The sequence below is a fragment of the Bombina bombina genome, chromosome 5 (genome assembly GCF_027579735.1).
Source record: "Bombina bombina isolate aBomBom1 chromosome 5, aBomBom1.pri, whole genome shotgun sequence".
NCBI lineage: Eukaryota > Metazoa > Chordata > Amphibia > Anura > Bombinatoridae > Bombina > Bombina bombina.
This window is the reverse complement of record NC_069503.1, coordinates 638,311,007-638,331,209: the sequence shown is the minus strand read 5'-3', so window position 1 is coordinate 638,331,209 and position 20,203 is coordinate 638,311,007. Positions and strand designations below refer to the sequence as shown.

General features: G+C 35.3%; 1 protein-coding gene across 1 annotated transcript in view; it reads left to right on the top strand.

The window, feature by feature from the left end:
- Window positions 1-15,921: 15,921 nt before the first annotated feature.
- The window catches only part of MARCHF11 (membrane associated ring-CH-type finger 11), a 438,545-nt gene continuing 434,263 nt past the window's right edge, over window positions 15,922-20,203 (top strand). The window contains exon 1 of the mRNA XM_053715821.1: window positions 15,922-16,167. Within this exon, the coding sequence (XP_053571796.1) occupies window positions 15,922-16,167 (246 nt within the window). The remainder of the gene's footprint in view (window positions 16,168-20,203) is intronic.

Below are 20,203 nucleotides of genomic sequence, written 5' to 3'. Positions count from 1 at the left end.
CATACAATTTTAAATGTAGCATTTAGTTTACACATTACTAGATTTTTAGATAGTCACAAAGGGATACTCTAGCAATACTATGTGCTTCAGAGTCATACATCAGAGGTTAGGTCTGCACAATGTATGACTCAGCTTCACACTTGATTGATAGAACATAACACAAGATGCTGCACACGCTTAGTAAGCTATTGATCTAAATAGTTTAAGAAGTGTTTGGGGGGGATGCAGAACCAAGTCACACATTTTTATTAATTATTTTATTTACACTTTTTCTTCCATTAGGGAGATGACTTCATCTACAGACTGAAAGTGAAGAATTCCAGACTGAAAGTGAAGAATCCCAGACTGAAAGTGAAGAATACCAGACTGAAAGTGAAGAATACCAATGTGATCATGTCTGTGGCATTGTCTTTCAACTGTGCTGACTTTGAAAAACATACAAAGACACGTTCACATGGTAAGTGGCCACAATTATCTGGAACAAGACTGGGGATGCAGGATGCATCCTATGGGAGACACTTATGGTTAATTTTTTTGTTTGTTTTTTTTAGATGGTATTTCACAATCCTCTATTTTGAAAATGATGAATAGGACACCTAATGAAGATAAACTGATATTTTGAATAGAATTGCCTTTCAAAGACCATACATCCAGGTTAGTTTGCGCAATGCATGCTATTTCACAATCATAGGAATTCAGAATTCAGATTATTTACATGTCCTATCTTAGAATATGTTTATTTTATATACATTACCCCTACTTGTGCTAGAGAGGACTCAGATTCTGACCAATCAGACAAAGGGATACATTTTATAGTTGACATTTAGGTATATTATTATTTGAAGGGACATGAAATATTACATTCAATTATGTCCCTTATACAATATTTTTTTTTTAATCAAAATATGATATGCATTATTTTGTCTAATTTTAAATGCTAATATGTGTAATTCAAATATTGATTAGACAATTTAATGTGATCAATTTAAAATTATGGATAGATATAGATCTCCAGTCTGAACCTGTTTTTAATATCAAGACAAACAATACATGTTAGAGCATAGACAGAAGATGAATTTTAAATTATTAGATTTAATGAATATTTGTAGACATGTGTTCATTAAATAACCTAATTGACTAATATTTTTAATATTTCTTTTCTTTCTTTTTCAGATATTCTTTTTTGATGAATTCCAAAATATATTTTTTTTTAAATACATTTATTTACATTCTATATCTTTCACATTTATTTATTGAAATACATATTATTTGATACATATCTCTATCACAGTAAGATAAGAAGAAATACATCCATCTAATATTCTGACATGTAAACAAAATATTAGTCCCATGACTGTTAAAGTATCTATTTTAAAAGCACATGCCTGATATCAAATATACTTATTTTGATTAATTTAGTGAATGAAAAAATATCAACACAGCTTAAGCAGATAATGTTAAAGTCAAGTATCTTACCAAATTTAAGGTGGAGTTAGATACAGCCATCTATGATTTGATTGTGTGATTTATAGATGTCAAAATCATAAATTTTTATGACGAGGATATGTACTATAAATTATACATAACAACTTTGCTCATTTCACTTTTAAGAAATGAAAGTATTTAACTTCTTACATTAAAGTGACAGTTTAGTTTAATGTTATATTTACATTCTAATCTCTATAATCTTTTTTAGGTATCCAAAAACATTATTAAAATAAATATAGGTTATTTATTATTCTTTAATTCTTTTCAAGGTAATATAGTTTAAATTATCTTTAAATAAAATGTAAGTTAATTTCACATTTATACCAAGCTATTTATTGTATGACAAAAAAATTACAAATGTTTTATGTTGATTGTTTGGCACATATAAGAAGTTTGTATATGTCTAAACATGGGATTAAGTTAGGAGATCAGACTATCTATCCAAGATAATACACATATTTGTGTGTTTTTTATTTCCAATAATAATACATAGACCAACATGAAACATTTTATTTCATGCATTATATACTCTGCTGATAATAAAATAAGGAATTTAAACACATTAATTTCTCAAAATATTATAGTATACTGTCCCTTTAAGAGTCTGCTTTGAATCATTTAAAAGCTCTATGAAAGGATGGAGATAAGTGGACATTTTACAAACAAGGTTCTCACACAAGTCATACATATATTCATATAACGTTATCGAATATGCAATAATTATTATTGTATAAAAGTAAATATCTTTTTGGTTTACTGTCCCTTTTATATGTATATAAAATCATATATTTAAATATATTTTTCATATTCACACATGACTGCATATTTTTATGAAAAAACTTACGCATAGATTACGAGTTTGGCGTTAGCCTTAAAAAGCAGTGTTGAGAGGTCTCAACCAGTGTTCCCTCTAAGGCCAGTTTTGTGAGCGGACCAGCAGTAAAACAGTTAATTAGAGCAATTAACAAACACTACATCATCCATATGGTAAGGTATGGTTCCTTTATTAACTTTTTAACTGCTGGGCCGCTCACAAAACTGGCCTTAGAGGGAACATTGGTGTCAACGCTGCTTTTTAACACCCGCTGGTATTACGAGTCAGGCAGGAAAGGGTCTACTCACTTTTCTTCCACGACTCGAGGCTACCGCAAATCCCCTTACGTCAATTGTGTATCCTATGTTTTTAATGGGATTTGCCTAACGCCGGTATTACGAGTCTTGGAAGAAGTGAGCGGTAGACCCTCTCCTGTCCAGACTCCTACCGCATATAAAAGTCAGTAGTTAAGAGTTTTATGGGCTAACGCCGGAACATAAAGCTCTTAACTAAAGTGCTAACAAGTACACTAACACCCATAAACTACCTATTAACCCCTAAACCGAGGCCCCCCCACATCGCAAACACTAAAATAAAAAAAATGTAACCCCTAATCTGCCGACCGGACATCGCCGCCATCTACATTATACCTATGAACCCCTAATCTGCTGCCCCTAACATCGCCGACACCTACATTATATTTATTAACCCCTAATCTGCCGCCCCCAACGTCGCAGCCACCTACCTACAATTATTAGCCCCTAATCTGCCGACCGGACATCGCCGCCACTTTAATAAATGTATTAACCCCTAAACTGCCGCACTCCCGCCTCGCAAACACTAGTTAAATTTTATTAACCCCTAATCTGCCGTCCCCAACATCGCCGCTACTATATTAAAGGTATTAACCCCTAAACCTAAGTCTAAACCTAACCCCCCTAACTTAAATATAATTTAAATTAAACGAAATAAATTTAACATAATTAAATAAATTAATCCTATTTAAAACTAAATACATACCTATAAAATAAACCATAAGATAGCTACAATATGACTAATAGTTACATTGTAGCTAGTTTAGGATTTATATTTATTTCACAGGCAACTTTGTATTTATTTTAACTAGGTACAATACCTAGCTAAAATAAGTACAAAATTACCTGTAAAATAAATCCTAACCTAAGTTACAATTACATCTAACACTACACTATCATTAAATAAATTACCTAAACTACCTACAATTAAATACAATTAAATTCAATAAACTAAATTACGAAAAAAAAACAAACACTAAATTACAGGAAAAAAAAATTACAAGAAGTTTAAACTAATTACACCTAATCTAAGCCCCCTAATAAAATAAAAAAGCCCCCCAAAATAATAAAATACCCTACCCTATGCTAAATTACAAATAGCCCTTAAAAGGGCCTTTTGTGGGGCATTGCCCCAAAGTAATCAGCTCTTTTACCTGTAAAAAAAAAAAATACAATACCCCCCAACATTACAACCCACCACCCACACACCCCTACTCTAAAACCCACCCAATACCCCCTTAAAAAAATCTAACACTACCCCATTGAAGATCACCCTACCTTGAGCTGTCTTCACCCAGCCGGGCACAAGTGGTCATCCGAACCGGCAGAAGTCTTAATCCTATCCGGGCAGAAGAGGACATCCGGACCGGCAGAAGTCTTCATCCTATCCGGGCAGAAGAGGACATCCGGACCGGCAGAAGGCTTCATCCAAGCGGCATCTTCTATATTCTTCCATCCGACGAGGAGCGACTCCATCTTGAAGACATCCGGCGCGGAGCATCCTTCCAGCACGCCGACTACTCGATGAATGACGGTTAGTTTAAATGACGTCATCCAAGATGGTGTCCCTCGAATTCCGATTGGCTGATAGGATTTTGTCAGCCAATCGGAATTAAGGTAGGAAAAATCAGATTGGTTGATTTAATCAGCCAATCGGATTGAAGTTCAATCCGATTGGCTGATTGGATCAGCCAATAGAATTGACCTTGCATTCTATCAGCCAATCGGAATTAAGGTAGAAAAAATCCTATTGGCTGATACAATCAGCCAATAGGATTTAAGTTCAATCCTATTGGCTGATCCAATCAGCCAATAGGATTGAGCTGGCATTCTATTGGCTGTTCCAATCAGCCAATAGAATGCCAGTTCAATCCTATTGGCTGATCCAATCAGCCAATAGGATTTTTTCTACCTTAATTCCGATTGGCTGATAGAATTCTATCAGCCAATCGGAATTGAAGGGAAGCCATCTTGGATGATGTCATTTAAAGGAACCTTCATTCATTACTCGGACGAAGAAAGAAGAGGATGCTCTGCGTTGGATGTTTTGAAGATGGACCCGCTCCACGCCGGATGGATGAAGATAGAAGATGCCGTCTGGATGAAGACTTCTGCCCGTCTGGAGGACCACTTCTGCCCGGTTTGAATGAAGACTTCTGCCCGTCTGGAGGACTACTTCTGGCCGGTTGGGTGAAGACGTCTCCAGGTAAGGTGATCTTTAAGGGGTTAGTGTTAGTTTTTTTTAAGGGGGTATTGGGTGGGTTTTAGAGTAGAGTTGGTTGTGTGGGTGGTGGGTTTTAATGGTGAAGGGGGTATTTGTACTTTTTTTTTCAGGTAAAAGAGCTGATTACTTTGGGGCAATGCCCCGTGAAAGGCCCTTTTAAGGGCTATTTGTAATTTCTTTTATTTTGGGAGGCTTTTTTATTTTGTTAGGGGGATTAGAGTAGGTGTAATTAGTTTAAAAATCTTGTAATTATTTTATTATTTTCTGTAATTTAGTGTTTTTTTTCGTACTTTAGATAATTTTATTTAATTGTAATTAATTGTATTTAGTTTAGGGAATTAATTTAATTATAGTGTAGTGTTAGGTGTAATTGTAACTTAGATTAGGTTTTATTTTACAGGTACATTTGTCTTTATTTTAACTAGGTAGTTATTAAATAGTTAATAACTATTTACTAACTATTCTACCTAGTTAAAATAAATACAGTACAAAGTTGCCTGTAAAATAAAAATAAACCCTAAGCTAGATACAATGTAACTATTAATTATATTGTAGCTAGTTTAGTTTTATTTTATAGGTATTTAGTTTTAAATAGGAATAATTTAGTTAATTGTATTAATTTTATTTAAATTATATTTAAGTTAGGGGGGTTAGGGTTAGACTTAGGTTTAGGGGTTAATAACTTTATTATAGTGGTGGCGACGTTGGGGGCGGCAGATTAGGGGTTAATAAATGTAGTTAGGTTGCGGCGAGATTGGGGGTGGCAGATTAGGGGTTAATAAATGCAATGTAGATGTTGGGGGCAGCAGATTAGGGGTTCATAAGTATAATGTAGGTGGCGGCAGTGTCCAGAGCGGCAGATTAGGGGTTAATAATATAATGCAGGTGTCGGCGATGTCGGGGGCAGCAGATTAGGGGTTAATAAGTGTAAGATTAGGGGTGTTTAGACTCGGGGTTCATGTTAGGGTGTTAGGTGTAGACATAAATTTATTTTCCCCATAGCAATCAATGGGGCTGCGTTAGGAGCTAAACGCTGCTTTTTTGCAGGTGTTAGGTTTTTTTTCAGCCGGCTCTCCCTGTTGATTCCTATGGGGAAATTGTGCACGAGCACGTTTTACCAGCTCACCGTTAACGTAAGCAGCGCTGGTATTGAGGTGAGATGTGGAGCAAAATTTTGCTCTTCGCTCACTTTTTTGCGGCTAACGCCGGGTTTATAAAAACCCGTAATACCAGCGCTGTCTGCAAGTGAGCGGTGAGGGAAAACTGCTCGTTAGCACCGCACCCATCCTAATGCAAAACTCGTAATCTAGGTGATAGTTTTGAACCTGCTCCCACCCAAGGTAATCCTGAAAATCTGGCCTGTTAGAGAGGCCTAAGGACAGGTTTGAAAGCTGATCAGTAATCATGGTTACTAACCTGCTCTCACTCATGAGGTGATTATTTTAGTTGTACTTTACTTAAAGGGACATTTAACACTTTGATATGGTAATATAAAATGGTATATCGTATATATAAAAAACGCTACAATATATTTTTATTATTTATTTTTCCCCCTTTTCCTATAATTCCATTCTGAAATTGTGAGCTTTGTCGTTCCTGTTAGAAATAGAAGTGCAGAACACTGTTATATTCCACGCAGTTATTGGCTGCACACTCTAGTGGCCTATTTATAACTATCCCTAATTGCCCACAACAGAGAAGGTAACCTAAGTTGCAACATGGCAGCTCCCATTGTTTTATAGACACTAAAACTTTACACTTACTTTGTTACTATTTAAACAACTAATGAAACTTTAAAAAAAAATACATCTACATGTTATTCTCAGACTAATCTTTTCTTTGAATGCATCATTCTATCTAGAATTAAAGGGACACTGAACCTAATTTTTTTCTTTCACTATTCAGTTAGAGCACAACATTTTAAGCAACTTTCTAATTTACTCCTATTATAATTTTTTCTTTGTTCTCTTGCTATCTTTATTTTAAAACCAGGGATGTAAATCTTAGCAGCCAGCCCATTTTAGGTTCAGCACCATGGATAGTGCTTGCTTATTGGAGGCTTACATTTACCCACCAATAAGCAAGCATAACCCAGGTTCTAAACAAAAAATAGGCCGGCTCCTATGCATCACATTCCTGCTTTTTAAATAAAGATAGCAAGAGAATGAAGGAAATATGATAATAGTTGCTTAAAATTGCCTACTCTATCTGAATCACGAAAGAAAAAAAAATGGGTTTAGTGTCCATTTAATTTAGTGTTTAATGTCCCTTTAAGATATCATGATAATCTGGCCTGTTAGGGGAAGTGGAGGACTGGGGTTGAGAAACACTGGGCTAGAGTGCAGAATTATTTGCTGCTATCTCAAGCAGATTAACAATAAAAAAAAAAAATTGTTGGCCATTGCCCTGACAGATTTAATAAACATGACCATGGCTAGTATTTTCCTCCAGTTCAGGTGTCAGTGTATTTCTTCTCAAGGTGTTCTAATTGCAAGATAAAAGGTACTTGGGGATATGGGGTCAAATGGATGGGTAGAGAAGATAATAATTGCTTAGGTCTCATTGTTAAGGATGTAATGTGATGTGAACATTATACTCATTATACTCAGATGTTTTTTGGAAATATTCTTGAGCTCTTAAAAGAAATGTATTTAAAGTTGGGCTGTGTTGGATGACACGTGGAATCCCTTATTTAGTAATATCTGCTGTATTTAACTTGTGCTAACAATAAAGCGCAAACGTTCAAGTCCTTCATGCACCTCTAGTTTACCCTACTTTCTACACAAATATTTTATTTTAAGAACAACAAAACAAGGAGGGTCAGTAAGTAAAAAAACAAAACTCATTAATTTAACTTTGGATCCTAAAAATTTTTTACTACCAAAATCATCACCTCCATCCTATAAGTGACTGGTTAAGGCATAGCATTGTACTAATTGTGCATTTTTTTATTGGATTGCTATTACTAATAATAAAAGTTATATTTTAGCCGTTTTTTTCAAACTGGTGCTCCGCAATTTTTCCTTCTTGACCATGCGCATATTATATCCGCATAAAAATGCTCTGTTTACTTATACAGGAAAATAATGCTAAAGCCATATTATTTCTGGACTAATTTCTTGTTAATAAATTGGTCTATTTCTTTAATTATTCTGATTGAGTATATATTATGGATTTATTTATTTAATTTTTTTTTACAATCAAAAAGTGTTTTAAGGCTTTATATCTATGTTTCACCAAAAAATGGAGGGGAATTTTAAACGAATGTAAATGTGCTATTCATGGTTTATAACCATTTAAAAAAAAAGACTTTAGGCATAAAATGCTCTATGAACATAATTTCATTATAAGCTTTTATTAGTTTTGAGTAGTTTTTGCATTAAAGGGACAGTCTAGTCCAAAATAAACTTTCATGATTCAGCTAGAGAATGTAATTTTAAACAATTTTCCAATTTACTTTTATCACCAATTTTGCTTTGTTCTTTTGGTATTCTTAGTTGAAAGCTAAACCTGGGAGGTTCATATGCTAATTTCTAAGGCCTTGAAGGCTGCCTCTTCTCTCAGGGCATTTTGACAGTTTGTCACCACTAGAGGGTGTTAGTTCATGTGTGTCATATAGATAACACTGTGCTCATGCACGTGAAGTTCCTATGAGCCAGCACTTATTGGCTAAAATGCAAGTCTGTCAAAAGAACTGAAATAAGGGGGCAGTTTGCAGAGGTAATCACAGAGGTAAAAGGTGTATTTATATAATTGTGTTGCTTGTGCAAAACTAGGGAATGGGTAATAAAGGGATTATCTATATTTTTAAACAATACAAATTCTGGTGTAGACTGTCCCTTTAAATACCAATGCATATATTACATTGTGTGTGTGTGTTATACATACCTGTAAATAAAGACAAAAATATTTTAGGGAAGGATGTTTGTATGGTGAGTTCATGTGTGAGCAGTAGAGGACCTACTCAACAAAGGCCCTGGTACAAAAAATGTTTGTGGGTCCCCTATGTATAGACTGGCTTATATAGGGATGTGTCCTCAGCACTTGGGTCCTGGGGGCCACACTGCAGTGCACCACTGGAAGTTTTGCCCCTGTGTGACCTCGATTAACTTGTAACTTTTATCATGTGATGTTATTAAAAAAATGTTGTAGAAATTGTGAGATGAAAATAGAGAGGATCAAATAAGGTTTTTTTTTTTTAACCTAATAGTTAAGCAAAACACGTGTTTCCTACTGCTACTTACAATGTATGCTTTCTAGGAAAGAAGACCATGTAAGCCTCCATTTCCAGTATGCCTTCACTGTTTGGTATTTATATAAAATACCCTGTAAAGTAAAAGTCTCATTTTCCGTTTTAGGCAGTGAGCCAGGTATAATAATGAGCCACTGCATTGACGTAGCAATCGCAAATTTGCCATGTAGCATGTACACGTGACGTGTCTTCTAAATAGCGCCCTAGTATGTACTCCAACCTCCAGAGACAGTAGATAGAAAAGCACAATTTACAGTAGTATATTACAGGAACGGAAGGCAAAGTAAATAATAAATGTGCATTGCATATATTTCCGTTACTACGCTTAAACATTTATGAGGGAAATTATTTTAATGCCCCTTTAAAGAGATTCAGTTCATGTAGCTTAAACATCCATTTATTTTGGCATTTACAGAAAAAGATATTGGTTAAGTACCCTTAATCCCCTCATTTTTATATATTGCACAGCACTGCATTACATTAGCCGCGGCTAGTTCCTGACTGTTTAGAACTGACGCCTTTAGCGCTAAAAACACATTTAATCTGCTCCTAGCAGTATAAAAAAATACACTACGTTAGCAATATTTTATTTCTTATAAATATATATAAACAATTCACTCTGCTTATAAAAAAAAAGATGGAGTGTATTAACCTTATATTTCCAAATTAACTGCAGAAGGGAAAAAAACAACTTTTACGTTATTGAAATGTTATTCTAAACGTGAGCGCGAAGAACAACATTACAAGTTACAATAAGTGTTCCAAGCGCAGCTCGAGATCACAACATTAATTTATAACCAATCGTGGTCACGTGAAGTTAAGTACACGTGATTATTTTACCCAAGAGGAAGTATTCTCCATTTGAATTGCAATCCGTTATCACGGCGTAATATATTATACAATGTAGTGATCCAGAGTCAGAGCAGCATAAGGCTCCTAGCTAGTTACTGTGGTCTCAGGGCCTTCCCTCCGCCTGCACCTTATTCCATCAGGAAATGGCAAGTGTCACTGTGGGCTGTAATAAATGCCAGCACTATGCAAATCAGCTACTGCTTGCAGCATTATCTCCGTAGTTTGCCTGCTCCTGTATCATCATTTACAGAAAAAGTATTGGAAGGACGTCATCGGCTCCCGGCAATTGTAGTTCTAGGTTGTGTTGTTCAAACGATGTATTTGCTCTAGTTTTTACCACCCAGTAATAATGAAGGATAAAAAAAAGATTCATTTGCATGTTATTTTGAAAAAAAAATAATGCAATTAAACTGCACAGTTATTCTGAGAGATAAAACTAAGATCTCTGATTTTTTTTTATTTTTTTTAAGGGAAATGCATAATTGCATTTGAGTGAAATGAAATGTATTTTAGTGAAAATATTAAGATTTTAAAGGCGTTGAAAACATTCACTGCGATTTAAAATAATTCACTGAGATTTAAAAGGGACACAATTGAGACTTGATAAAGGTGAGCGTTATTTTAGGGAAAAGAGGGTGTGCGTAAAAGCTGGTGTTCTGGTAAGAGTACAACATTTTTCCAAAGTTCGCCCTCTTACCAGAAAACCGGATCCTACCGGATCCATGTCTAATTTAGACAGATATACACAAATTTAAGTGTTTTACACACAAACACATCCAGACACTTCTGGATCCAACATTTTTTTTACACAAAAACATCTGGGTCTTTTCAGAACCAACCCTTTTTTACAGAAAAACAGCCGTATCCTGCCGGATCCATGTCTAATTTAGATAGATACACACAAATTTAATTGTCTTCCACACAAACACATCCAGACACTTCTGGATCCAACATTTTTTTTACACAAAAACATCTGGGTCTTTTCAGAACCAACCCTTTTTTACAGAAAAACAGCCGTATCCTGCCGGATCCATGTCTAATTTAGACAGAGACACACAAATGTGTTTTCCACACAAACACATTCAGACACTTCTGAATCCATCAATTTTTTTACACAAAAACATCTGGGTCCTTTTAGAACCAACACTTTTGATAAAATAAACAGTCAGATCCTGCTGGATCCATGTCTAATTAGGCAGTTACACAGAAATGTGTTTTCCACACAAACACATCCAGACACTTCTGGAGCCAATAATATTTTACACCAAAACATCTGGTTCTTTTCAGAACCAACACATTTTGTTTGTGTGTAAATATAGCACTGGATACAGCAGAGTTGGTTCTGGTAGGATCCTGATGTTTTTGTGTATTATAGCTTTGGATTCAGGAGTGTCTGGATGTGTTTGTGTGGAAAACACATTTGTGTCTACCTGTCTAAATCAGACACGGATCGGGCAGGATCCATCTGTTTTAATGTAAAAAAAGAGTTGGTTCTGGTAGTATCCTGGTGTTTTGGTGTATAATAGTATTGGATCCAGCAATGCCTGGATGAGTTTGTATTAAAAACATTTGGATTTTACATGTTTTTGTCTAAATTAGATATGGATTAGGCAGGGTATGTCTATTTTTCTGAGAGGAAAATACTCAAATTGGTTTTTGACTTTCTATATTAGACATGGATCCAGCAGAATGCGGCTGTTTTTTTGTTAAATAGGGTTGGTTCTAGTAGTATCAAGATGTTTTTGTATAAAATAACATTAAATTCAGCATTATCTGGATGTGTTTATGTGGAAATTCCTGAATTTGTGTGTGTCTGTCTAAATAGGACATGGATCCAGCCTATTTACGTAAAAAAAAAAAAAAACGGTTCTGGTAGGATTCAGATCATTTTTGTGTAAAATATTATTGGATTTAGAAGTGTCTGGATGTGTTTGTATGGAAAAAACTTAATATGTCTGTGTGAAAAAAACTTAAATTTGTGTATATCTGTCTAAATTAGACATAGATTTGTCAGGATCTAGCGGTTTTTCTATTAATAAGAATTGGTTCTGGAAGGACCCCAATGTTTTTTTTTGTAAAATATTGTTGAATCTTGAAGTGTCTAGATGTGTTTGTGTGGAAACCACTTAAATTTGTGTGTATCTGTTTAAATTAGAAATGGATCCAGCAGGATCCGGCTTTTTTTTCTATTAAAAAAGTTAGTTCTGGAAGGACCCAGATGTTTTTGTGTAAAAAAATGTTGGATCCAGAAGTGTCTGGATGTGTTTGTGTGGAAAACACTTAAATTTGTGTGTATCTGTCTAAATTAGACATGGGTCCGGCTATTTTTGTTTAAAAAAAGTGTTGGTTCTGAAAGGACCCAGATGTTTTTGTGTAAAAAAATGTTGGATCCAAAAGTGTCTGGATGTGTTTGTGTGGAAAACACTTACATTTGTGTATATCTGTCTAAATTAGACATGGATCCGGCAGGATCTGGCTGTTTTTCTGTAATAAAAACTCTTGGTTCTGAAAGGACCCAGATGTTTTTGTGTATGACATTGTTTGATCCAGAAGTGTCTGGATGTGTTTGTGTGGAAAACACATTTGTGTATATCTGTCTAAATGAGACATGGATCCGGCAGTTTTTCTCTGTAAAGAAGTGTTGGTTCTGAAAGGACCCAGATGTTTTTGTGTAAAAAAATATTGGATCCAGAAGTGTCTGGATGTGTTTGTGTGGAAAACATTTAAATCTGTAAATATCTGTCTAAATTAGACATGGATCCGTTAGGATCCGGCTGTCTTTCTGTAAAATATGTGTTGGTTCTGAAAGGACCCAGATGTTTTTGTATAAACAAATGTTGGATCTGGAAGTGTCTGGATGTGTTTGTGTGGAAAACACTTACATTTGTGTATATCTGTCTAAATTAGACATGGATCCGGTAGGATCCAGCTGTTTTTTTGTAAAAAAGTGTTGGTTCTGAAAAGACCCAGATGTTTTTGTGTAAAAACATGGTTGATCCAGAAGTGTCTGGATGTGTTTGTGTGGAAAACACTTACATTTGTGTGTAGCTGTCTAAATTAGACATGGATCTGGCAGGATCCGGCAAGATCCGGCTTTTACCCACACCCGGGAACAGATTAATGAAGCTGTGAGATACAAATAACAAAAAATGCAAGAAGGAAAAAAGAGGGCGCCACAATAGCGTAATATTGTCTGGTAATGTGAGCAACAGTGTATAGACAGGTAGTGTGCTTACCAGAACAAGAGGCACTGTGCTGTGACCAGTGCGTGATAGCTTGCTAGCACTTAAAGGGACAGTTCACCCAAAAACTTTCTGCCCTTTAAGTTATTCCCAATGATCCTTTTTACCTGCTAGAGTGTATTAAATTGGTTGCAAGTAGCACCTTTACTCATATTTCAGCATTTGAAATAGCTGATTTAGCTTGTGGTTTCCCAACCTATACTGAAAGTTTTGATACTGGCGTATATGCTATTAACAAGCCTAAGTAAACACAGCCAGCAGAAGAGATTACACTCTCAGTGGGGGGCATGATAGTTAAGCAATAAAATGATAATTTTCCATTGTTCTCTCTATGTATTGAGCTTTGGTGTTCCAGACAAATATAAGATAAAGAAGCAAGTCTGTGTACATGAAAGTGATAACATAATGAGATCTGATATTACCTGAAGCTCAACCCCTTGTAATAGGCTGTGGTTTCAAAGCACAAAACCAGCTACTTCAGATACACAAATAAACCCGAAAATGCAATTTCTCAAATATTTTATACTCTGCCGTTGGTATAACAATTCATTTAAAATACATTTATGGAAAAACAATTTTACAGTGTACTGTCCCTTTAACAGTGGCTAGTGCACTGGAGAGATAACGTTCCTTGGAGTCTTTTCTGGTACCCCCTAGGCAACCTTTTCTTGGTACTAGTAATTTCAAATGGAATATCGGACTTGGCGTGTTGTTGTATTGTAATGGAATACCACAAAGCACGGACAACTTCTATATTAAAGCCTTTTTAATCAATATTACGCTATTGTGGCGCCCTCTTTTTTCATTCTTGCATTTTCTAGCTTTCCCCCACTCTGTGGGACCAAGAGGAGCTGCCTGCCTTCACGCTACTATTGCATCTCAGAAGAAAAACATCTACCATTGTTTTCCAGAAGAAAAACATTGAAACGGATTCACAGAAATCTTTCTTTTTTCAAGGACACACTCATTAGCCGGTTTACGGTAGAGTTACATACTGACTTTGTTTGCTAACAAATATATATGTTTTATGTTTGTTTTTAAGCGCGCTTTCTTTATCCCCACCTGGGATAATTTATATAAATAACAAAAAATGATTATTTTATGGAAAAGAGTTCAAATTTGAGAGCAAAAAAAAAAAAAAAATAGACCATAGGGATAATGTTAATTGAGATTTAAAGTGAAGATACAGTTTTGCTTTTTTGATGCTTGTATTCTATTATTTATCTAGTATATACTGTGATCGCTAAGTTTTTTTTTCATCATTGTATATATGTTGTATTTTTAAACGTTTATATTTACAGTCTCTGCCGTTCTTTGCTCCTCCCTCCTTTCATTTCCTGATTTTTCACTATATTACGTACAGAGCGGTCCCACCCGCTCTGTACGTACTTCCAAAGCGCGTTCCCGATTTACGGCTCACTTGCGCATGCGCAGCTTACGCCGTACATTCGATTTGCGCCTGCGTGAAAGAAAAAATCTTAGACCTAAAGCGCAGGCGTCAATATTCCTTGCAACAGCCAAGACGATGCCTGACGAAATAAAAAAAGCGCATGCGCTAAACTGTAACAAGCTGTGAGAAGAAAGGAAAGGAAGTGAAGGCCGCGCATGCGCATATAGAGCAATAAGGCGGTGACGTCATATGACGGCCGCCTAGTGGCCAGTGTTTCAGTTGGATAGTCAGAAAACGTGACCGGTATTATGAAAAAAAAAAAAGAAACGGGTTGTTTTAAAAGGGTTTGGAATCGGATCAAGAAACGGTAATAAATAGATAAATATAGCGATTATAAAATTTTCATGACTTAAAGTCCCATTTATTTTAATAGTTTTTACAGGGGCAAAAGTGTAATATGTGAAACTTTACCTTCACTTTAAGAGAGAAATATTTTAAGCAAAATATTGATTGAAGTTGAGAGGAGATTATAGGAAAAAAATTCAATGAGCTTTGAGAGAGAGAGAGAAAATGTTTTAGTGAACTGATTTATTAAGTTTTGTGAGATAATAGTTTGATAAACGATTCAATAAAGTTTGACAGAGAGAGAGGACAATACTCTTATGGAAATATGCATTAATATTTTACAGCTTTATTTGGGGACAATAGTCACTGCGTTTGGAAGACAAAGAGAGAAATTTATTTTAGGGTTAGATTCATTGCATTTTGGGAAAATATGCATTAAACTTTCAGAAAGTTACAGCCATAGCAACCAATGCAGTGGTCACCGTAGATCATTATCTATGATCACATTTCATTACAATATTTATTTTCATTGGATGAGATTTGTCTGCTTTTAAGGCTCAGCCTATTTGAAATTATGCTACTGCAAAAACTTTGAAATAATGACATCTTCACAGCTGCTTGCCTGAGTACAGTGTTCCTTTAAGCAACATAACCACCCCCTACCCACACATACACACAGTTAATTGAACTGTGTCTGTCTAGTTTGTACTGCTCTTTTTAGACACAATATACATAAATAAAATGTAATATGTGTGTGATCATTTGTTAAGCTGATCGCTCTCCCTAAATGTAACTGTCCATATGTATATGTACATATAGGTATATTTCAGGCAATGTAAGGTTACTATCAGTATCCAGCTCTGAGTCTCCTCCTCCCTGTTTCTCCACTAGCATCAGATGATTTGCTGCCTCCTCTTGTGATGGAGCCGGACACACAGTGACCCAGCATTGCACCTGATCTGTGTGCCGCAGCCCTGCAGTAGCTTTACTGGGCACACACATGGCTGGCACAGCCTTACAGCCATCTGGGATACAGGAGCAGGGGGATCAGCAGGAGAAGAGGGCTGGGGATCAGCCTGTGGACGAACCGAGTGATGATAAACAGGAGCAGCAGGAGGATGCAGAGCAGTGTCAGGCTGTGGGAGCAGCCTTACACCGAGATTCTGACAGCATGGAGAGCAGTGACACTGGCACACACACACCAAGCCCCCCCACCTGCAAGATCTGCTTCCAGGGTTCTGAACAGGTAATGTTTCTGTTCTCTTATGCTATCTGTGTGCATTCTGGGGAAATGCAATATCAGATTACGTTGATCTAATTCTATCTATCCTCTCTATCATTTCATTTCTAAAAATGACAATTATTTACAATTTTTTGAGTAAAACTGATGTAGAATCTGAGTCATATCCGAAATGCAGAGACTAAGGATAGCTGTGATGTGCTTGAGTTGATTGCTATGATTGATTGAAGGTTGTTGAAGGGTATTGGATATACAGTTTTGAATGAACTGGCAGATATGGAAATGACAACTAGACTGATAATGAATTATAATCCAAAAAAGACTGCATTAAATGGCTATTTTCTAAAGGTACATTTTTGTGGCTTCATTGTAGCCATTACTAACGTATTTATTTCTCTGTCTATATAATCCACCGTGATTGGCTGACAAAAGTTTTATAACCTTTTTTAAAAGTGCATAATAATTATTTTTCTTTAAAAAATGTATGGTATATTTGTGGTGGTCCACAAATATTGTTTGTGTATGTTTTGAAGAATTATTATGTATATTATAAGATATTTGAAATGTGTGTTTTCAGAAATAAAGCCTCCCTGACAAATACTATACGAAATCACCAAATCACAGTCAAGATATTGTTTTTAAATTGATACCAGAAATGCAGACTTGTTTGTGAAAGTTGTCACTATGATGTAGTTGTGTGCAAAGGGTGTGCCAAATATTGTAATACACTTGCTTACTCATGCAGAGCACGTTTTTTTACTTGCTATAAGAATTATAGTGTTTATTATATTTGTGCAGAACGTGGTTACAAATTTGTTTTTAACTTGAGGTCATATTTACCCATGTGGATGAAGAGAAACAGCTAAGACACACAGCTATCTTGTGATCTACTTGTCAGCTCTTAAAGCTCTACCTATATGGGCATAGCCAGTTTGGGCATATAATAATTTTGAAAATTCATGGATTTTATTAATTGTTCTTTTTTCTTTTTGTAATATATTCATGAATTTATGTATAATATATACTATGGAAGGATATACATAAGAGAACATTCCAAAAATAAATATATTAAAGAATAGCAACATGACAAGAAGATGACACATTTCAATTTTAGCTTGCATATTTGGTTATTTTATTATCTTTTCAACTCCTAAGCTTGTGATAATTGATAGCTTGGTCTCATTGCTTGTATAAATAGAAAATGCTAGACAAAAATACAAGAATGAACGCTTTGGGAGTGTACACATTGTCAATTTCAATAAATAAATCTATCAATCAGTGCTCTAAAATACATCTGTATTTGTCCACATTAGGAAGTGGGGGACTAAGCTGTTTAACATCAGCACCACAAACAGCTCCTTTATTGGTTGGACATCAGGCACTCATTTTATAGCTTGTTGTTATAGCTTAGGCTTCTGGGGGTCGATCCGATATAAATCGTCGCCCGCAAAAGCCGGCGACGCCAATATTTGCGCGGGTTTGGTATCACATATACGGCGTAACCTAGAAGTTACGCCCGTATATTTCTGCCGTCGCCCGCAGTTTTTTGGGCCATAGGCAGGTATGCCAAACCCGAGCAGTTTGGTATCCAATATGCAGCGTAAGGACTTACGTGGCGAAAATGGAGAAAACGTACTCCATTTTCACCTCGCCACATAAAGCAGCCGTAAGAAGCCTTACGCTGACTATTGGAGCCCCGTAACTCCCTAAACTAACTAGAAAATAAACCTAACACCTAACGCATGCGCAATGTCTATCTCCCTGTCAACCGCGATCTGCTAAAATAAACCTAACACCTAACGCATGCGCAATGTCTATCTCCCTGTCAACCGCGATCCCCCCCCCCCGAAATCCCTAATAAAGTTATTACCCCCTAAACCGCCGCTCCCGGACCCCGCCGCCATCTACATAAACTAACCCCCTACTGTGAGCCTCTAAAACCGCCGCCATCTACCTTATCTATCCCCTAATCTGACCCCTTACACCGCCGCCACCTATATAAAAATTATTAACCCCTAATCTAATCCCCCTATACCGCCGCCAGCTATATTAATATTATTAACCCCTAATGTAAGCCCCTTACACCGCCGCCATCTCTATTAAAATGATTAACCCCTAATTTAATCTACCTACCCCGCCGCCAGCTATATTATCTATATTAACCCTAAGTATATTATAGTTAATATAGTTATTACATTATATATATTAACTATATTAACCCTAATTATATTAGGGTTAATATAGTTACTATAGTATTTATATTAACTATATTAACTCTATCTAACCCTAACTAAATTTATATTAAATTAATCTAATTCATTTATAAACTAAAATATTCCTATTTAAATCTAAATACTTACCTATAAAATAAACCCTAAGATAGCTACAATATAATTAATAATTACATTGTAGCTATGTTAGGGTTAATATTTATTTTACAGGTAAATTTTTAATTATTTTAACTAGGTATAATAGATATTAAATAGTTATTAACTATTTAATATCTACCTAGTTAAAATAATTACCCAATTACCTGTAAAATAAATCCTAACCTAAGTTACAAATACACCTACACTATCAATAAATTTAATAAACTACAAACATCTATCTAAAAATACAATTAAATTAACTAAACTAAATTACAAAAAAAAACAAACACTAAATTACAAAAAATAAAAAAAAAGATTACAAGATTTTTAAGCTAATTACACCTATTCTAAGCCCCCTAATAAAATAATAAACCCCCAAAATAAAAATAATTCCCTGCCCTATTCTAAATTAAACAAATTTCAAAGCTCTTTACCTTACCAGCCCTTAAAAGGGCCTTTTGTGGGGCATGCCCCAAAGAATTCAGCTCTTTTGCATACAACAAATACAATCCCCCCCCCCCCATTACAACCCACCACCCACATACCCCTATTCTAAAACCACCCAAACCCCCCTTAAAAAAGCCTAACACTACCCCCCTGAAGATCTCCCTACCTTGTCTTCACCACACCGGGCCGAACTCCTGATCCGATCCGGGCGATGTCTTCCTCCAAGCGGCAAAGAAGAATTCTTCCTCCGGCGACGTCTTCCTCCAAGCGGCAGCAAAGTCTTCATTCTTCCGGCGGCATCTTCAATCTTCTTTCTTCGCTCCGCCGCCGCGGAGCATCCATCCCGGCCGACTGCTGAACTTGGAATGAGGTACCTTTAAATGACGTCATCCAAGATGGCGTCCGCCGAATTCCGATTGGCTGATAGGATTCTATCAGCCAATCGGAATTAAGTTAAAAAAATCTGATTGGCTGATTGAATCAGCCAATCAGATTCAAGTTCAATCCGATTGGCTAATCCAATCAGCCAATCAGATTGAGCTCGCATTCTATTGGCTGTTCCGATCAGGGGGCTTAGAATAGGTGTAATTAGCTTAAAAATCTTGTAATCTTTTTTTTATTTTTTGTAATTTAGTGTTTGTTTTTTTTTGTAATTTAGTTTAGTTAATTTAATTGTATTTTTAGATAGATGTTTGTAGTTTATTAAATTTATTGATAGTGTAGGTGTATTTGTAACTTAGGTTAGGATTTATTTTACAGGTAATTGGGTAATTATTTTAACTAGGTAGATATTAAATAGTTAATATCTATTTAATATCTATTATACCTAGTTAAAATAATTAACAATTTACCTGTAAAATAAATATTAACCCTAACATAGCTACAATGTAATTATTAATTATATTGTAGCTATCTTAGGGTTTATTTTATAGGTAAGTATTTAGATTTAAATAGGAATATTTTAGTTTATAAATGAATTAGATTAATTTAATATAAATTTAGTTAGGGTTAGATAGAGTTAATATAGTTAATATAAATACTATAGTAACTATATTAACCCTAATATAATTAGGGTTAATATAGTTAATATATATAATGTAATAACTATATTAACTATAATATACTTAGGGTTAATATAGATAATATAGCTGGCGGCGGGGTAGGTAGATCAAATTAGGGATTAATCATTTTAATAGAGATGGCGGCGGTGTAAGGGGCTTACATTA